Consider the following 18048-nt stretch of genomic DNA (forward strand, 5'->3'; position numbering starts at 1 on the left):
TTGGCATGATATAGAGTGGTAATTTAGAGATTCTGAGGTGGCTTAAGGCTAAAGAAGACAGTGTATATAAATGTATACCTATAGTCCTCTCCAGCTTTCAGATCTACTAAACTCAGATGGGATGAGCCAGGGACAAAAGTGGGAGCTCTGCAGCAGCATAGTCCTGACCAGCTGTGATCAGAGCCTGCAACTATCAAAACATGTTGTGAAAATGAGCAGGTACTGTCTATCACCTAAGCTATTCTCCTGCTCCGGAATTGTTTGTAGATTACAATATTCAGGAGTAAATTGAGCCCATAAGGGGGAATAGCAGTGCATATGCTTTTGTTGTTTCAGCCTGTATGCACTTTGGGTGCAAATGAGCTTCCAACAATGCAGGAAAGGTCAGGCAGGGCAGGTGCTGTTTCATGTTGCTCCAGCACTATATGATGTGTTATCTTAATTATGTCATACACAGCAATACATATAGGCAATGTGTTTTAAATACAAGCTGGAGGCATTAAGTTTGAGTTTCCTCTCACGTACATTGGCTCCATGCTAGCATTGCTTCATCGTTTTCAGTGCAAATTCACACTGGATGAGATCAGAGGAATGAGATGGGAGGATGATTATATTCACCAGATGCATACAGTCCCCTTCCTCCTGGATGCATGTCAGGCACCTAGCTTTTCCCCTGAGCGTCAGGAAATGCCCATGTTCCAAAGCAGCATATGGTGTTCGAGGCAGGCACACAGCAGGGTCCCAGAGCAGACACTTGGGGTTTTCATTCCCCTTCAGGAAGGCAAATATGCAGATGGACAGGGTTAAACTTGCTACTCTGCTGAAGGAGTCCTGCACAGCAAAATCTCTTGTGAGCTTCTGCCTGTGACCATTGGCCCCAGGAGTGGCATTTCCACCTTCTGTGGATCTCCCCCTGTGTTCCTGCAGAGACATTTATACCCCTGCACCAGCCAGGTATGCTTTGCTCTGAGGACGCTTTTAAAGGCTCAACGTTTTGCCTTCCTGTTCACCTGCATTTCTAGCATGTGGTAGGTGTCCAGAGCATCCTTACTGGGCATGTCCAACATTTGTTCACATTGAACTCAAGCTGGGGGTGAAATATTTCCACCTTCCACTTTACAGAAAAAAGGCTAACCATGACTCAATTCCCCATCTGGGAAATGGGGATAACAAGTGCTCTGTTTGTCAGAATGGACAGCAAATAGCCTTTGAAGCAGGAGCTGTGTCTTACAGGCTTTCTGGCTGTAATTGACACCACAACAAGGTTGAGGCCTTGCAATAATTCTCCCCAATCAAATTCAGAGGCTGGATGAATGCAGGTGAACAATTAAACTGTGATTTTGGCTCCGTTGACACACCAAGAATATCAAAATGCCCTGTAGATTGTCTGAAACCTGTTAATTTTGCACACATTTTTATGTACAGGTATCTTAGGAATACATGTTTCTGCGAGAAAGTGGCTCAGAGTTTCTGTCCTCTGCTATGTTAATCTCTACCTACTCCTGGTACCTGAATAATAGAGCAAATCTCCCATAGGATAAAGCTGATGTATGAGAATTTGAATTTGGCTGACCTGGAAATATCTCAGTCATGGCTTTCACAAGCTGCATTGTCAGAATAGGGCAAGGATCATTACAATTTGGGCTAAAGGGAAGGGGGATGGGAAACCATGAGGTGGTGAGCATGAAAATAAATAGCCTTCTGTCACGAGAAGAGCCCCGTTAAAGAATGCTGATTTTGAGATGGAGAAAGAAATCAGTCTGGGAGGACCCCGGATATGTATCAGTTCTCCTCTTCTCGTGACCCCAGAGCTGCTGCTTGGGAAACCAGCCTCCTGTTCCCTGGTTCCCTGGCCCCAGAGGGGTTCAGGAAGAGGGATTCAGGAAGTCCTGAGGGCAGTCCTTTGGGGCTTTGAACAGAGCAAACCCCTGGCATGTCTCTCCAGCCTCTCTCTGGTGATGGAGGTGAGACTCATAGGGCACATGGCACATGTTTGGGCATCCTCGGAGAGGGTGGGAAGCATGGAGCTGCGGGAGCTGCTTTGGTCTGTGCCACAGGGCTGCCCCATCTGACACCCCCTTGCCACTGCACAGCATGGTGCAGCTAACAACACTGAGGTTATTCTGGTCATCCTGTCTTGCCTTCTTCCCCTGTAGCAGGCTGAGAACTGAGGCATGGGGTGACCATGCCCATCAGGCCTCTAGATCGTGCTGAGCCATGGGTCAGATTAAAGCAATGAACCCCTCTCCCTGGTCCTTATTTTGGGACTATTAATGTCTTTGTTTTTTACTAAATCCTCAGTAAGGGGCAGTGTTGCTTCAGGTGCAGCTACCTCAGGTGACTCTATTTTCCCACTTGATTGCCCCTCAAGAGATGCTGGGAGCACCAGCCTTAAAAGCAAGCGTAGAGCAAAAGGTTTGCTTTCGCTCTGTGCTGTGAGTACTGAAGGGTGGGTTTCTTGAAAGAAAGATTTTGAACCCTGGAAGGCTGAAAGCCTTAGTTATTCCTGGCTATGTGTGATACAGGCAGGTGTCCTTTGCATACTGGATGTGGACCACACGTAGTGGGATGAGCAAAAGGAAAGGGGAGATTTGCCTGTTGTTTAGGAGTGTTTTAAGGGAAGTTTCTGAATGTGGTACTTTTCTGTTTGACTTTTGTTTTTTCATGAAGAACTAGATGAGTATTGCTGCTACTTGTGGTAACTTCTGCCCTGCAGAAGTGAGTTATACTGAGAAATCAGGGAGACTATTCACATGACCTTGAAGAGTACTGTTCAGTGTGATTATCCTCAAGAGGTGGTTGCCTTTGGTCCTTTGAGGGCAGCTGGATTCAGTTCCTGCTGGAGAAAGCTGGCTAAGAGGAGCTGGAGCCAAAGAGCTTGGAAGGGAAGATGGAAGGGGTACTTAACACTGGTGTATATTAGTGTAAGCTGGTGTGCACTGATTTAAGCTTGCAGCCCTGGAGAAGCAGTGTACTTTAGGCAGGTAGTCATAACAGTCCCTTTCTCAGAGTTAACTGACTGATGCTTCCAAAGTAACATTCTGTGGTCAAATGAATAAAGCTAAACTTTTATTCCTGGAAATTTGCTTCCTTTAAGAATCTTCAACCAGAGGCGAAATACAAGTATGAAGGGAAACTTGTGGATGATGAAGGGAAGATGGGAGTACAGAAACCTTAAGTGGGTGCACACCTTCTTGGAGATAAACACTTTGAGGGAAAAGTTTTGTTCATTGGAAACTGTCCCCTAAAAGGATTTCTGTGCATTTTAAGTATTTAAGGATAGCAAGTACACACAGTTTCTTGTTCTTAACCGAACCAAGTCCTGGTACCCCAATGGACAGCTCTATTGTACGGTCAAGCATCTGTGTAACTGTTTGCAGTTCAACTTACGAGCAGAGTCAGGGTTACTTTCTGGGAGGGTCAGTAACTCTCATGTTAAAAGGACTGCATCTGGGTCTGTGCAAATGCACTATTCCTTTTAACTTGTCTAATGAAAGACAAGGGATGTGTTTGCAATTAAGCTGTATTTGTAAGAATTTGATGACTTTCAATGCTTGACACCTTTTTGTTTATACATATGAGAGTTAATACAAACCTCCTGTGCCACCTACTTGAGTTTCAGCCTGGCTTGATTTCCAGGGTGTGAGAGGGTTCCTTTAGATGTTGAGGGACTTAAGTATCCAGGCAGAAATACTTTTGGTGGAGACTAATGGGGTGCCTTTTCTTGCAGAAGCCTGCAGTGAAAACATGGGAGGTCTGGCATTTTGTATTACTAGATCTTGGCAGTAGATCTCATTCTGATATTTTAACCCTTTACCAAGCTGCAGCCTCCTGTGACTTCCCCATGTTTATTAAATATCCTCAAAGTCTGTCTTATAAAAGCAATTCCTCCTTGAGGAGAGGCTCTGCTGGCTGCCCTGGGCCTGGAGGTGTGTGGGGCTGCCATGTTTCTGTCAGCAGGGAAGGCCCTCTCAACTTCTTCAGGCCCAGGGCTTGGAGAGAGCTTCCCACGCTGAACTGTGTCTGAATGCACGGAGACTTTCTCCTTTTTTTTGGTGGGATTACACATATTTTCACTTGGAGGAGTGGGATTTAGGAGATGCTTCCTTAAAGTTTTTACTTCAACTTTATGCTTGGGGATCTGCAGGCCCAGGGATGGGGCCTCTGTTCCCATGCACCCAGGCAGCCCAGCTGTGTGAAATGAGGAGCCCAGTCTTGTTTTGTAGACTCCTGTATCTTCAAACTGGCATTTCTTTCAGAGAAGCTGTGGGATATGATGAAAACCGCTGTTCTGGCTGAAGGGAAGGTGTAGGGGAAGCAAGTGTGACTGGGCAAGCAAAGGCCAGGGCTGGCTCTAACCACCATTTTGTTAGAGCCTGTTCAGCTGGAGAACTGATAAGGTGCATTGGTCTCAGGAAGTAAAAAAGGGCCCAAAAGGCCCTAGTTAGTGCAAATACTACCTAGGGCAATGGCATGGCAAATGGATTATGGCAAATGAATTGGAAATGGAGAGCCAACCCCGAGCTTGTCCTGTGTACAGTTCCCCACAGCATTAGTCCTTGTCCCTGGTGCAGGCTCTTTGGGAGCAGGGGCTGTTTCCCCTGAAGCGCATTGGCAGGGTGAGGTAGTCTTTTGGGTGGCTGAAGCTGTAATGGCTGGGCATGAGAAGGTGGATTTTGGAAAAAAATGCTGCTGAAGCAATACAGTGAGGATTGGATGAGGTGCTCAGGCTGTGATGCGCTTTAAAGCTCTTCTCTTCAGTTTGCCATCTTGTGTTTGTACAATGCTTGCCCAGAGGGATCCCTGGCTAAGCTTCTGGGGATGACAGTGAGGTGTGGAGTCGCAGTTAAAAGTCACGAAACACAAGCAGAGGCTCTGGACTAAGCTGTGGAGGATCTGCGTCTGCATCCTGTGTGCTCAAACAGTGCTTTGAAGGAAGACATACAGATAAATACTGAGCAGAAAGCATGCATAAGAGTGTGCTTCTTTGTAAGTGTACTGTCTGGAAGCTGGTTTAGGTGTGGAACAAAATTGTATCTTTCAAAACTCGCTTTGTAACTTTCAAATAGATCTGTATAACTGAAACCTGCAGTGGCTGAAGTGGCTGTTAATTATATTCAAGTATCACCTGCTGCAAGCTCAGGAGTGTTGCATCCCAACCAGAAGGAAGTGCAGCAGGAGGGCCGGGAGATGTCCTTGGATGGATAAGGAGCTGCGGAGGAAAATTCAATTGAAAAAAGAGGCTTATAATAAGTGGAAGCAAGGACAGGCGGCATGGGAAGACTACAGGGATGTTGTCCGAGAAGCTACGGACCAGGTTAGGAAAGCTAAGGCCCAGTTAGAATTAAACTTAGCTAGAGGTATTAAAGATAACAGGAAGGGATTCTACAAGTACATAGCAAATAAAAAACAGACTAGGGAGAATGTAGGCCCCCTCAGGAAGCTCTCGGGAGAACTGGCTACACAGGATTTGGAGAAGGCTGAGGTTCTGAATGACTTCTTTGCCTCGGTCTTCGCTGGCAAAGGCTCTGACCAAACCACCCAAGTCCTGCAAGTGAGGTGCAGGGACTGTGAGAATGAAGACCTTGTGCCCACTGTAGGACAGGAACTGGTTCAAGACCATCTTAAAAATCTGAACGTGCACAAGTCCATGGGTCCTGATGAAATCCATCCACGGGTCCTGAAGGAGCTGGCAAATGAAGTTGAGAAGCCGCTGGCCATCATATTTGAGAAATCATGGCAGTCAGGTGAAGTTCCCGATGACTGGAAAAAGGGAAATGTAACCCCCATTTTCAAGAAGGGGAAAATGGATGACCTGGGGAATTACAGACCAGTCAGTCTCGCCTCTGTGCCTGGCAAAATCTTGGAGCAGATTCTCCTGGAAGGCATGCTAAGGCACATGAAAATCAACAAGGTGCTTGGTGACAGCCAGCATGGCTTCACTAAGGGGAAATCCTGCCTGACCAATTTGGTGGCTTTCCATGATGGGGCTACGGAACTGATGGACAGGGGTAGAGCAGTTGATGTCATCTACCTGGACTTGTGCAAAGCATTCGACACTGTCCCACACGACATCCTTGTCTCTAAATTGGAGATACATCAATTTGATGGATGGACCGCTCAGTGGATAAAGAACTGGCTGGATGGCTGCACACAAAGAGTTGTGGTCAATGGCTCAATGTCCAGCTGGAGACCAGTAACGAGTGGTGTCCCTCAGGGATCGGTGTTGGGACCGGTCTTGTTTAACATCTTTGTCGCTGACATGGACAGTGGGATTGAGTGCGCCCTCAGCAAGTTTGCCGATGACACCAAGCTGTGTGGTTCGGTTGATACCCTGGAGGAAAGGAATGCCATCCAGAGGGACCTCGACACGCTTGTGAGGTGGGCTGATGCCAACCTCATGAAGTTTAACCATGCCAAGTGCAAGCTCCTACACCTGGGTTGGAGCAATCCCAGGCACAGCTACAGGTTGGGCAAAGAATTGATTCAGAGCAGCCCTGTGGAGAAGGACTTGGGGGTGTTGGTTGATGAGAAAATGAACATGAGCTGGCAGTGTGCACTCACAGCCCAGAAAGCCAACCGTATCCTGGGCTGCATCAAAAGGAGCGTGACCAGCAGGTCGAAGGAGGTGATCCTGCCCCTCTACTCTGCTCTTGTGAGACCTCACCTGGAGTATTGTGTGCAGTTCTGGCGTCCTCAACATAAAGAGGACATGGAACTGTTGGAACAAGTCCAGAGAAGGGCCACGAGGATGATCAGGGGACTGGAGCACCTCCTGTATGAAGACAGGCTGAGGAAGTTGGGGCTGTTCAGCCTGGAGAAGAGAAGGCTGCATGGAGACCTCATAGCAGCCTTCCAGTATCTGAAGGGGGCCTATAGGGATGCTGGGGAGGGACCCTTCATTAGGGAATGTAGTGACAGGACAAGGGGTAATGGGTTAAAACTTAAACAGGGGAAGGTTAGGTTGGATATAAGGAGGAAATTCTTTCCTGTTAGGGTGGTGAGGCACTGGAATGGGTTGGCCAGGGAGGTTGTGAATGCTCCATCCCTGGCAGTATTCAAGACCAGGTTGGACGAGGCCTTGGCTGATATGATTTAGTGTGAGGTGTCCCTGCCCATGGCAGGGGGGTTGGAACTAGGTGATCTTAAGATCCTTTCCAACCCTAACGATTCTATGATTCTATACCAGTGCTTCAACTCAGTGAAGCTTTTAACTATGACAGCAAGCTGGGTCAGCTAACTGTGGGGTCCCTGAAATACAGTTGTGCTAGCTCTGAATTTGGTTTGTTTCACCTCATAACTTATTTGTTCATGAACACATTTGGAGAAAGTTTTGTGCCAGTGATACAGATTAATAGTCCTTTATTCAGAAGTTACGCAAGAGAACTCTTCAGTTTGTGACTTAATGAAGGCTTGCATCCAATTTCTTGTGTTAGCTGTGGGTACGAGAGAATATTCTATTAGGGAAATTATGTCTAATGTCCGTATAATTTATACTGAAGGGACTAATAAACAGGCTGGTTATAAAAGTGCTAGTTTAAAATAAAGAACTGGTGATACATATACCTGTTTTTAATTGGCATTGCTTTATAGATGGGAGTCAATACACTGATGGGAGTCAATACACTTTGGTGTAAACAGGTATTCTGGTGTATTTGTGGGTAAATTGTGTCTTTCAGACAAGGATTTTGCCAGTATTGATCAGCTGGTCATGCATGAATATACAGTGGAACTGCAAGGCTCTAGATAATAATAATCTGTACAGGCTTTTAACTGCGAAATGGGTCTGTGTGGGATAACATGTACATTTTCTATGTTTTGAAAGCTTATTCCTTGCAGCTAACTGTCCTAATAATATTTAGCTGGTTCAGATGTTTAACTCCCACTTTTGAGTTCTGGGAGTCTGCTGAAACTTCTCTCCTTAAGGTAGGTTTAAGGAAAATTCTCTGATCGTTGGGGACTTTATTCATATGACCTCTTTTGTAGAGAAGTTCTAAAGTAATTGAAAGCTTCGTTTCTAATCAGAGCTGTTTCACAAAAATGTTCATTTCCTTTTTGAGGCTAAAAAGTCTGTAAATAAACTGTCTATTCTTCTGGGAAGCATGGAGCTTTTGTTTTGGCCAAAATGCTAATTTAAGCAAATCTACACCCGCTCTTCTATCATTACCTTGTATCATCTGATGTGAAAGTAAATTTTCTAGTGTTTATGGTTTTCAGTATGGTAAGCATTTTTCATCCAACCCTGAAGATACTCAGCCTAGTGTGTATCTTGGTTGTAGGTACCCGGGGAGGATTTATCGGGTCGTGTCACGCCTCGTGCCAGCAGATGGCACCAGACAACAGTGAGCACTGTTATGCTCTGTCACTGCAGAGGCAGCAACCCATCTTAGGTACGTCTGCAGGTAAAGAATAACCTTTCTTATAACAGCAGGCTTTAGGGCAGAGTGACTCTACATGTAATGAAAAGGTGTTTGTGGTTATGCATTGTGTTAAAGTTACAGTCCCTGGAGACTGGGTAATCTGTTTTATGTAGATTTTTGGGAATCGATGTTAGTGAATGAAGGGATCATAGAAGATCTTAAGTCTAAGACTTTTAAAGCAGTGTAAAAAATTGAGCCCTGAGAGGAGCTGTGTCCTCTAAGCCCCTGTGGAAATGCCAGGCTGAGACAGTCTCTTGTCAGTGTGGTGGTGCTTGCATGCAACCTCGCCCATGTGTAGTGGGGTAAATCCCCTGAGGACAGATGAAAGGTGACCCAAAATGCATCACTGCAGAGCCTGGAGAGCTGTCCTGCCAGGAGCAGGATGCAAGATGTGCAGTGTCCTCCTGCTCTCCTGTCCACCCATCCTGAGGCTGCCCTTCATGTCTCTTGCTTGGCCTCATTAAGGTGTACGGGAGTTTGGTGGACTTTGTGTGTAATGTCAATGACTTTTTGAACAGAGTATCTCTTTAGAACTCCATGAATAATTAAACTATAATTCTGATCCTCTATTAATACAGAAGAAAATAGATAATGGAAAATGTCTGCAGAGACATTTCATAAAGGAGGCTTAATTATTCTATCTTAAAACTGTCTTTTTGCCCACCCATTTAGAAACACATTAACAGTATTTATGCTGAAATACAGAATTTGACTGCATCTAGTTCCCTCTCATTGTTTGGAATGAACTATTAGCCTCTATTATTGGCTACCCTTCTACTCCCAGAAGCATTAACTATCTGAATGTGTCAGGATTACATACCATGGTAATTGTCCATTTTGTAATATACTCTCATCCTGTGCTTTTATGGATGCTTTGACTCTCCTTGACTTCACTGGCAATTGAGGATAGCTAGCTCTTCAAAGAGCTGGCCTCACAGTTAATTTGCATTCTGGAATTGGCATTTATACTAAATTATGAAAAGGCAGTCTTGGTGAAACCTGTCAAAGTTTCTGGACCATGAGCAGAGCTCTGGATCAGCTGCAGGACTGAGGTCTGACTATAAAAGCTGATGTAAGAAATGTAGAATTGTATTTATGTAAAATCTCTTATTCAGAGATGTCAGACTCTAAACCTGATTGCCAGCTGCCAAACTGTCTGCCTGGATAAGTGTCTGTATTTCTGAATATTTTGTTTGAATTTCTATTTTAACCAATATATTGCCCTTTCTTTTTAACTTTTGGGGCAAACTTATAGCTGATTGCTTTGTGTCCTGGATAACAGCCTCCAGCCATGTGTCTCAAAGTGGTCTGAGTATTTAAACTTCCATGAAGTGGTTAGTCACCCATTCAGGGATGGAGAAAATCATCAGCTCCCTGACCAAAACATCCATTCAAAACTAAGTCTAGGAAGCAGCCCCCAAGCATAGACTAAAAGGTGTCTTGGAAAACATAATTTTACTCTTTCTGTCCTTGAGCAGGTGTGCAAATGTGAGGACAGGTCCTTGGAGAAACTCCAAGCACCTGAAGAGACTAGCACTGGCCAGGCAGCAGCTTTCTGTGGCTGAAGAGATCTTCTCTCCTGCCCTCAAAGTAGGAATCTCCTGTGAGAGCTTTGTTTGTTTTTGGTGGTGGCACAGCTTCTACTTATGTGTGTCTCTAACGATTTTTATACCAGCAGGATTAATCTGATGGTCTTTGCTTCCCTTTCTTCCAAATCAGGTTTAGGAGTTTCAGGCTGATGGATAATTATGCCCAAAACCAGGAGTAAATATCAGGCTTAGCTCTTAATCTTGAATGCACTGAGTCAACTGGAAGGAAATTCCATCCCGCAAACCCTATTTTTCTTAGAAGTCAAAAGCAATAGCACAGTGTCTCCAACCATTGCTGTGACCATCCCTCTGTGTAAAGTACTGTACAATTGCCATTGTCCTGATGTATCAGAGCTGTTTCTGCTTTCTGTCCTCAAATTGGAAGGAGCCACCTCCCATCTTCCCTCTGTTGTCTTGTCCCCTCCTCAGCCTTTTCTGTGAACTGGAACTTCTGTAGCAGTGTCAGCTAACCAAGACTGAGCAGCAGCATTTGCCATGACTCCCTTTTCACGGAGCTAATAAAATATTCCTGGCCACAAGTTGCACGAAATACTGCAGAGCAGCTACAGAAGGGAATTAAGTTAACCCCTCCTGAATAGTGGTTCTTCAATTAATCTTTACACTGGGCACATACATCAATAGCACATAGTTCATACTGGGTGACAAATGCTGAGAAATTTAGGACCGGAGAAAATTAGGACTGGAGCTAGACTGAATTTTGATAAAGAGGAGTAAAGCTAGGCATGAATATTATTTACTTGTGTTGTGCCTGACCTTGATGGATGCAACTGGGAGAATGCATACTGTCTGTGTTGAGCAAAGGCTTTGCACACTGTCCTGAAACTGGGAATCATTCACCTGCCTGTTTTCCTTAGTGGCAGGCAAGATCCCTGTCTGTCCACTAAGGGTAAGGATGACAACTGGTTATCCTACTGCAAAGGAGGCAGGCATCCGTGGGATGACACCCTTATTCAGTGACACACTGAGAGAAATGCACTGAATCAAGCAGCTCACTCAGAAGTGTAAGGTCTCTGGGTTGATTTTCTTGCCCAGCTTATGTGCTACACAAGGACTGATGCAGAGCTTTAGCTGGAACTGTTGTATTGAATAAGTTTTGTCTTGAATTTTGGGCAGATCTTAACATGAAATATTCGAAGTGCCTTATAGAACTTGCTACTTCAGGGTGGTAACAGTGTTATGCTGAGTAGCTGGGAGGAAGGAAATCTGTGGGATTCCCAGGCCTCCCTCTGGAGAGAGGGAGTGCCTCTCTTGCTTGTGTTTCCAGATTGTCTATGCCCACCCCACACACTTGGCTCTATTGCTGTTTTAGAGGATATAGGGTCAGGACAAGTTCATTATCCTGCTCATTAACTCCACATACCGCTGGTGCAAGGAAGTTATCAGTAAAAAGCATGGCAGGTTAACAAACTGAGCACCTGGGGGAAATGCAGTACTTGAGCTGGCTAACACCAAATCAAAATAAATACAGCCTGAACTGTGAAGGGTGACTAGTCCCAGTGCAGCTGATGGCAGCCTTAGCATGAGATGCCTTCTGCATGATAGCTCCTGAAGAATATACATAGCTCATTGGGGTTTCTCTATCCCTTTAAAACTTTCTGTGCTTTCAGGATTTGTGGCAGAATTCATTCTTCATCGAACTCATTAAAGCTTCTTTCTCAAACTGGACATATGTTGTCTGGTTATCCAGACAACCCCTGTAACTCCCATATGCTTTTACCTAGCCTGGTTTATTACTGTTTACTAGGCTAATGATGCCGCCCTAATGCTCCTGTTAATCTTTTTTCTTCCACAAGTGTCACTGTTCCTATTCTCACACTTTTTTCCCCATGAGAATCCCCATTAAGTCATTCCCTTCACCATCTAAATCCTTTCTCAAACATTTGTGTTTTACCAGTAATGCTGAATCCCTCTTCCGCATGCATGCACATGTGCAGGTGGGATGGCACATGTGTCATTTAGAAGCGTTAAGAACTGACTTTCCTGCTTGTGGCTGTTTCCAGCAGGGCTGTTGCTAGTGCTACATTTTTACTATGAGCTTTCTCCTGCAGCTCCTCTCTGTTTCCCTGTTTCATGTACAGTAAGAACTGTATTTCTATGTGCGTGTATATATGTATAAATTCCCTGATGTGTGGCTTGTGGCACTTCTGTGCATGCCAGAACAGCAACAATCCTAGGAAGGAATAGGGTCACCAATTTCAGTGGGTTGTGACACCAGAATGCAAGTTTTGTAAAGCAACCACAGAGCAAGAATGTTTCTATTACACAGTTTGGTGCATGGTTTGACACAAGCAGATAGTTTGAAACTGGAGCTTTTGATTAAAGCAAAGGGAAGGCGGGGAATGGCTGGTAAAAAGAGAAACTTGCAAAGCTGATGGTGGATATGTATCTCATGATGCTTCGCTGATACTTGAGAATTTTGTCTTCTCTGCTTCAAAAAGATCTAGAGATCTTGTATCATAGAATCACAGAGTGCTTTGGGTTGGAAAGGACCTTAAAGCTCATCCAGTTCCAATCCCCTGCCATGGGCAGGGACACCTTCCACTAGACCAGGTTTCTGGGGATGGGGTGTCCCCCATGACAGGCCACAAACTCCCCAGGGGCATCTGTTACTAAGAGTTAACAGCCCCCAAGCACTGACCTGGTTAACCAGGGTGTGTGTCTCCTGCTTTGTCTCCATGTGACTGCCACTGGCCCAACATTGCTGTTGCCAGGAGGGGCTGTGATCCTCTCTTCTAGTGCATGCTGCATTATGGGGCAGCAGCAAATCAGGCATAGCTGTCTGAAGGCAGGGTCATGGTGAGGAGGGACTGGGGCTATTTTCAGATAAATATTGTTTTGCAGCATTACTTTTGTCATTGAGAGCCTGACCGGGATGCCAGCGTTTTCCACAGCTGGTTAAAAATCACATTGCATCAAACAGATAAATGTTCAGACTGTGCTTAGTGCTGTCCTGGGGGGGGGGGGAGGGATGTCAATTAGGCAGCAATAAAATAAATGTGGAATACTTTGAGGAATCTGACATGAAACAAGAACTACCAAAGGCATGTGTGTGTCTTGCTAGTGATGTAACAATGTGTAGAACTGGAGGTATGGGCATTTGAGGTGGGGAAGGACGGGCTAATGCTGATGTCTGTGCTCATCCACAGAGAAGGCTGCGTTGCAAGTGCTGTTCAGACAGCAGTGCTGCAGCATGCGTGCCAGCTGTGTCTGCAGGCTTCCTGTAAGAATATTTTAAGTATATTGCCTTTGGTTTTAGTTTCATGGATAATTTTAGAAAGCATATGTCAGGGGCTCTAATTTCCAAATTACTGCTGCTGTTACATGTGTCAGATGGTATCTATTCTTTCTTGACAAAACTTTCTCATCATCAGCATTGACACTCAATACTTCTGCTCCAATGTTGCCACTTCTAGTTCATGGGAAAGTTGCAGAGCTGATTCTGATGTGCATGTAGGAACAGCCATATCCATACTTCAGCACACAATGCTAAAGAGGTGTTGGAAACATCAAAAGCATTGAATTCAAACTTAGCAAAGTTTGCAAGTGTGGGTTGTGTTTTTTTTTTTTTTAGATGTACAGTAGACAAATGCAACCTGTGAGAGATCGGTGCTCTTGTCTTCGGTTGCTCAGAATCCATGTGCTGATGTTGATTTGAGCTCACTGGTCTCCCTTCCAGCCCCTCTTGCATCATAATGCTGACATCACCCATGTTTCCATGGCAGCCAGGACTGGTCTATATGTGCAGGCAGCCTGCACCTAGCCAAGTAGCTGAGAGGAGCCCTTTGTAGTGCAGGACCATGGGGTGGCTTCTCAGCCATCGGCAGGCCTGCCTGGGCAGCACTGCTTGCTTTTGGTCATACCTCAGTGGTTTACAGAAGCTGCTTAAAACCCACCGCCTGCACAGTTAGAGGTGGAGTTGGAGCAATGGGCAAAGTAGTCTGTTGCCGCTGTCTTCCACGCTTCATTGGAAGTCAAGTACCATGGTCTAAAACTCTCCAGTTGTTGCATACCTGCATCAAGCTGGGTGTTTTGAGGAAGCTTCAGGAAGAATGGCACATGCATTTATACAGGTATGTTATTTTTACAAACTTGTTTTTGTAAAGCTCTAAGACTAGAGCTTTACTCCACAGCTTTACTGGGCTGTGGAGTATACTTTCTGTAACTTTTCTGTACAGAATGGTTAGGTTGAATGGGATAGCCTCTGCTCCTGTGGGGAAAAGCTATCCACATGTGACCAAGAGAGAGCTCTTTACATGCCCCCCAGTCTTGCAGACTCTGAAATGATTCGGTTTGATAGTTGCTTCCTAGTTCATCCTGGGTATGTCTGAGCTTACCTCCTGGGTTACATCAGCATTGCTCCAGAAATCTGCTAAAAAAGTAGATATATAGTGGGAACAGAGACTCCAGTGTGCTTTCTGCATTCTTTTCTCATGGTCATCTAACACTCAGAAGCTGGGGGATGCATGTGCCTGGCTGGCCTGCAGAAAAGTTAAAAACTAAATGGAGAGGTGGGAAAAGAGTGAAGAGTCTGAAGACTTGGATATTAAAGAGTAATTTTAGGGAACAGGGAAGCCTAGGAAACTGCACACAGATGGAATGGTGAGGTCTGAGTAGAGAAAGCAGTGCATGGCATGAAGTTAGAAGGAAGGGGTAGCCTGAGCTCTTGAGGGAGAAACTAGGGTTCCACAGTGAGGGTTCCACTTTCGTGTGTCAGTGCAGGAGCAGGTCCAGAGAAGGGCAGTGGGGCTGGTGCAGGGCCTGGGGCCCAAGTGTGATGGGGACCTGGGGGGGGGGGTGGTGGCTGTCTGTAGAAGAGGAGGCTCATACGGGACCTTATTGCTCTCCACAACTGCCTGACAGGAGGATGGAGCCAAGAGGGTGCTGGGCTCTACTCCCAAGGAACAAGGGATAGGACAAGTGGAAACAGCCTCAAGCTGTGCCAGGGAGGTTTAGACTGGATATTAGGAACAGTCCCTTCTCCAGAAGGGTAGTCAGCATGAGAACAGGCTGCCCAGTGATGTAGTGGAATCGCCATCTTTGAGGTTATTTAAAAGACATGTAGGTGTGCTTTGAGAATTGGTTTAGTGGTGGTCTTGGCAGTGCTGGGTTAATGGTTGGACTTAATGGTCTTTTCCAAGCTCAGCAACTCTGTGAGTCTACCTGAGTGAGGACAGGGTTCAACTGTTGAACTTTTCTGTTGCTGTGCAATAACAGATTTGTGATAATGATTTTACCACACAAAGAAGTGGATTTGCTTGCTATTCCTCCTTAACCTGCATTTACTAAGGCAGTCTTACATAAGTGCATTCTGATTTTATGAGGCTATAAATAGTGCTTGGCATTGTAGCTGGCATGGGATGGGCATCACAGCAGAAAAGATTTAACAGGTTTTTTCTGCCAATAAAGGATTTTTAGGAGAAATGTCAGGAACTGAATGTTCAGCAGCCTTTAATTGTGACTTCAGAATTGCAGATGTTGGGAAGAGCTTTTGGAGTAGTGTTTTTGTAATGGGTCTGCACAGTGTGCTGAAGATGAGCTGAGTCTGAGCTACTATGAACTTAAGTAAGCTTGTTTTTTAATCCAGACTCTATTCTGCCTCTGTTACTGCCACCAACTGCTTTGATGTCAGCTTGGCAGATTGGGCATATTTCCAACTTCCACTTGCAAACCTGAGTGTGGTGTGCACCAGACATGCCCCAGAAATCTTCCAAAGCTGGGCTTTTGTCTTATGTCAATGAACTGCAGAACCTGGGGGGGAATGATAGAAGAATTGGGGAACCCTGAACTCCTTTTTCCAAGGTGAAAAGGGCTTTCTGGAGCCCTGTGGTTTGTTCAAGCCTCTGTAGCCTGAGGTTGAAATCCTGGTGTTTCAGAGCAAGTACAGGTGTTCTTACCTGCTGATCATATCTTCATGAAGTGGATAAGTGAGGCTCCTGTGGCCATCAGGGTTACCTTGGCCACACATGATGTTTTGTGGCAGGTAGGGCATGAAAGGATGCAGAAGTGACAAACTAGCACAAGTCCCCTCTTGAGGTCCAAGTGCAGCATCTTCCCAGCAAGACTGAACTGGAAGAAGGAGGGATGGAATTCTTATTTTAAAACCTTAGCCAGGAATAAGTGTTATATTAGACTAGAGCTGGAGCTTACAGACTTGCGCATTTACTGCCTATGAGTACTGTGGGCTGTTTGAGTGGGATTTATGAAGGCCACTAAAAACCCACCCATTTTTTTGTGCTTCTTTTCTTTGCTCCAACTCATATTTAAAGTTCTGAAATTCAAAATGAAATTGTTCCTTGCTATGGAATTGTCTGGGTGGTGTGAAGCTGACTGCCTGGAGTGCAGGAATCCTGTCCATCCACAGAAAGAGTAGTATCTCTTTTCTGTGTGATGAATATTTACCAGTCAGCATGTCTGACAGCCTTTTAGAACTAAATATCACTTGAAATCAGCTGATGGAATTTTTGACTATAATAAGATAGAGGAATGAATGGAAAAGGGAATTCACATTCCAAATCCTTCCAGAGTAAGTTATTAAAAATAACAAAATTGGAGTAGGGGTGGGAACAGGCTTATCAGCACCTGGAGAATAATGAATTTCATGATTGCTAAAAGCTGTTTGGGCTGTTTTAATGAAGGTCAATATCTGGCACATGCTGACCTTGGAAGTAGTCAGGGGTCCCAATAAATATTTATTGGAAGGAAGCTGACTCAGTTCTTTGGATGTGTAAACCTGGAAATCTTTGCTCTGAACAGTTCTGACAGTTATCCTATGCTGCCTCCTCTGACTTTACTCCCCACTGTCTCATTTTTCTTCCGTCAACCTCATGTGGAAATTTATGTGCAGAAATTGTAATAGTATCTACAGCTTTTCTATGGAAAAATTACAGATCCTATTGGAGAGCAGGAAGGTCTGACTGAAGGATGGCCTGGGAGGCAGGACTTGAGTTCTAGTAACTAGTCTCAGTTAAGGGCCTTTTGAGTAGTCTAGAGGCAAACCATTTAATCTATCTGTTCCCCATCTATAAGATCAGGGTAATAATGTTTCCTCTAGATGTACAGCATCATGCATCTGCAGGCCTTGATTTTAGCTTGGAAAGCCACTATACTAACTTCTACAGGAAAAGCAGCAAGGTAAGATCAATGGATGGAGCACCTTGTTTCCCAAACTGAGTTTGACAGCCCATGTGGGGGACAGGAGGAATGAAGGCAAGAGCAACTACACTCATGTAATCTTGTGGTTTTTTGCTCTGCTCAATTGTGGCATCAACTGTATCTTGTTTAACCTTTGCAGCTAAGGGCTCCTGATGTTTTATCACGGAAGAGTCCTTTGAAGTTCCTCTTGTGTCTGTGTATCAAGGTGATTATACTGAAGTGCAGGCAGCTGAAATAGATTCCAGGGACCAAAAAAGTGTGTGAATAACTACTTCACTACCTGTATCTGGTCTTGACCAGTACATGCTCTAGTTACTGTTCAGCATTCTGTAGCTACGGCATTCCAGTAAGTTGGAGCTAACCTGGCCAGTGTCTCAAAGTCACAAGGTGTAGCTTTAAAGTATGTAATTTCAGACCCTAAAAGCTTAACTTGAGGCTGTGGCTTACTGCTCTACCTTGGTGTGCAGCAGAAAGAGGAGTCCTGCCCTAGGACTCTTGTGTGCAATACCAGATGTGCTCCCTGTAGGTTAGAGAAACAGTATATGATTATGTATTTATACGGATAGTGCTAAAGGCCCATCTGTTTAGTATTGTGCTTGGTGCTGTACAAGCGTATGGCAAGTCATGATCTCTGCATAAAGAGCTTTTAGTCTCAAGTAATAACAAAAGAATAAACTAGGCAACAAAACAAATGAAGTGACGGGAAAAAAATAAAGAATATTTAGTTAGGTGAGATCAGTAACTACAGTGTCTTTCTGGAAATGACAGTTTTCCAACCTTGTCCCCCCCTTCTTTTAAAAACAGTTGGCAAAACAAAACCAAGTGTTAGATCTAATTTCATGCTGATGTGGATTAGGCATGTCTGC

At 44.8% G+C, this 18048-nt stretch overlaps 1 protein-coding gene across 2 annotated transcripts in view; it reads left to right on the forward strand.

Annotated features, from left to right (window-relative positions):
- Positions 1-8295: 8295 nt before the first annotated feature.
- LOC130608566 (glypican-5-like) overlaps positions 8296-18048 on the forward strand; it is a 386458-nt gene continuing 376705 nt past the window's right edge. The window contains exon 1 of one of the 2 annotated variants that reach the window (XM_057426555.1): positions 8296-8402. In XM_057426555.1, coding sequence (XP_057282538.1) covers positions 8327-8402 — 76 coding nt within the window. In that variant the 5' untranslated portion in view covers positions 8296-8326. Of the gene's footprint in view, positions 8403-13839; positions 14101-18048 lie in introns of those variants that run through there. The other variant, XM_057426556.1, reaches the window with a different exon arrangement.

Source organism: Pezoporus wallicus, unplaced genomic scaffold (genome assembly GCF_028554395.1).
Source record: "Pezoporus wallicus isolate ANWC-B61680 ecotype Strahan unplaced genomic scaffold, APGP_CSIRO_Pwel_v1 contig_7680, whole genome shotgun sequence".
In the NCBI taxonomy this organism is placed as follows: domain Eukaryota; kingdom Metazoa; phylum Chordata; class Aves; order Psittaciformes; family Psittacidae; genus Pezoporus; species Pezoporus wallicus.